Source organism: Sceloporus undulatus, chromosome 3 (genome assembly GCF_019175285.1).
Source record: "Sceloporus undulatus isolate JIND9_A2432 ecotype Alabama chromosome 3, SceUnd_v1.1, whole genome shotgun sequence".
Taxonomy (NCBI): domain Eukaryota; kingdom Metazoa; phylum Chordata; class Lepidosauria; order Squamata; family Phrynosomatidae; genus Sceloporus; species Sceloporus undulatus.
In genome coordinates, this window is record NC_056524.1 from 141,610,453 (window position 1) to 141,612,405 (window position 1,953).

The 1,953-nt window shown below is 47.8% G+C and overlaps 1 protein-coding gene across 2 annotated transcripts in view; it reads left to right on the forward strand.

The window, feature by feature from the left end:
- The first annotated feature begins 1,489 nt into the window (after positions 1-1,489).
- GTF2F2 (general transcription factor IIF subunit 2) overlaps positions 1,490-1,953 on the forward strand; it is a 96,613-nt gene continuing 96,149 nt past the window's right edge. The window contains exon 1 of one of the 2 annotated variants that reach the window (XM_042458377.1): positions 1,490-1,665. In XM_042458377.1, coding sequence (XP_042314311.1) covers positions 1,600-1,665 — 66 coding nt within the window. In that variant the 5' untranslated portion in view covers positions 1,490-1,599. The remainder of the gene's footprint in view (positions 1,666-1,953) is intronic. The other variant, XM_042458376.1, reaches the window with a different exon arrangement.

A 1,953-nucleotide genomic window follows, 5' to 3' on the forward strand; every position in this document is an offset into this window, starting at 1 on the left:
CATATCAGCATTTCTGTTACTCTTCCACTCTTATTTCTTGTTTATCCTTCCATCTTTTACACCATTTTTGTCCTATTTGCAGATACTATGACACAAATATCTAAGTTCGCATTGTAAATTTACTTGTATAAGCTCATATCTCTTATCCTTTCTGGTCTAGTCCTAATTTAGTCTAATCCTCCATATGTTTTATATAAAGTATATTTCCACTACCCCCCTTTTCAAATATTAATCAATTTTCTTTCATTCTACTTTTCTTTCTTCTTTTCCCCCCTCCTATTTCACATGAGAGTATATCCATCTCCATTAGATCCATAAATTTCATTAGCCATTCTTCTATTTCAATTTCTTTTTTAACTTTCCAATACCTAGCAATTGCAAATAGTAATCTAGTGGCCGTGAGCAAGGTAAAATAAGATTCTGCCACAGGTTTTTTTTCATTCTTATCATCAGACATGCATAGTGATGTTAAGGTCATAAAACAGAGTTCCAGCCCAAATTTGGTTCAACAGATGGCTTTTATTTGCATGCAAGCGGCACAGAGGGGATTTGTCCTCCAAAGCCTGCACGCCGAGCAGTGGACACAGAGTTCTTTTTATTGGGTTACAAACGGCAAGATATCATACGTCATCTGCGCATGAGCAATACATCCGCGCTTACAGAGGTTTCAATGTCTTATCTAACCAACACATTCCAGTTCTCTTCTTGTCGCTTAGACAGCTAATTTCACAGACCCATATTCCTCACACTCCATTTCACTGGCTTTTCCCTTACTGAAGCTATCTACTATTGCTGTGAATGCTGTGCCTTGCTATTGTTATTGTGTAAACAGTGCCTTACTGTTTAGACAGTACATTTCTTTGACCCTTACAGTAATGGAACCTCTGGCTTTTTTACTAGGGAAAAGAGGAGATGGATAGACACAGTCAAGGAAACCATGGCCTGCAAGACCTGGTGACTTTTTGGACCACGACCCTAGAAACTTGGGTTCGAATCTAGGCTTTTGTAGACTTATTTGTTTATTATTTGTAGGCTTTTGGAGACTGAAGCCTACTCCCTCAGATTTTGTTTTGAATCCTGAAGGGTTATAAACTGCGTAAATACTGAAGGGTTAACTGGAGAATATAGAATTCAGTGATTATTATTATTATTATTATTATTATGTTGTTGTTGTCGTCTTTTTAAAGGTGAGGGCTGTGTTTCTGGGCCTTGCCCTCAGCAACTGCCTCAACGTTGCCATGGCAACGCTTTTGGCTCGTGGCGGTCCTTCTAGGGGGCGGAGCCTCCCAAGGGGGCGGGGCTCGTTCGGAAGCTCCGCCCCCTAGAAGGAAGGCTCCGCTTGTCGCCCTCTCCTTATCCCGCCCCCGGGGGCGTGGCTCGTTCGGAAGCTCCGCCCCCTAGAAGGAAGGCTCCGCTTATCTCCCTCTCCTTATCCCGCCCCGGGGCGTGGCTCGTTCGGAAGCCCCTCCCTCTAGAAGGAAAGCCGCGAGCCTAAGCATTGCCGGAGAGAGAAGCTTACCCACTTCCGGTTCCGCTCCCAACTCCGGCTCGGGTGGCTGCCATTTCCCCAGTGTCTTTGTGGAACCCAGCAGCGCTGCCATGAGCGAGAAGGGCGAGCTGGACCTGACCGGCGCCAAGCAGAACACGGGCATGTGGCTGGTCAAGGTGAGGCAGCGCGGAGGGACCGCCCCCGAAGCCCTGGAGGCAGTCGAGGCAGAGTAACAGGGGAGCCATGTGGCTGAGAGAGTGGGCTTAAAGGGCCGCCGCCTGGTCTCTGCCCCTTCTATCGCAACCCAAGGCGCTCTCTCTGGTGGAAGGAGAGGAGAGGCCACTGGATTGAGGGCCACTGGGCTGTGGCTCTGGAGGCCAGGGCTCGAATCCCCGCTGAGCCATGGGCACAGCCACACGCTCTCAGCCTCAGAGGGCAGTAGTTCTCAAGTAATCCCCACTGAT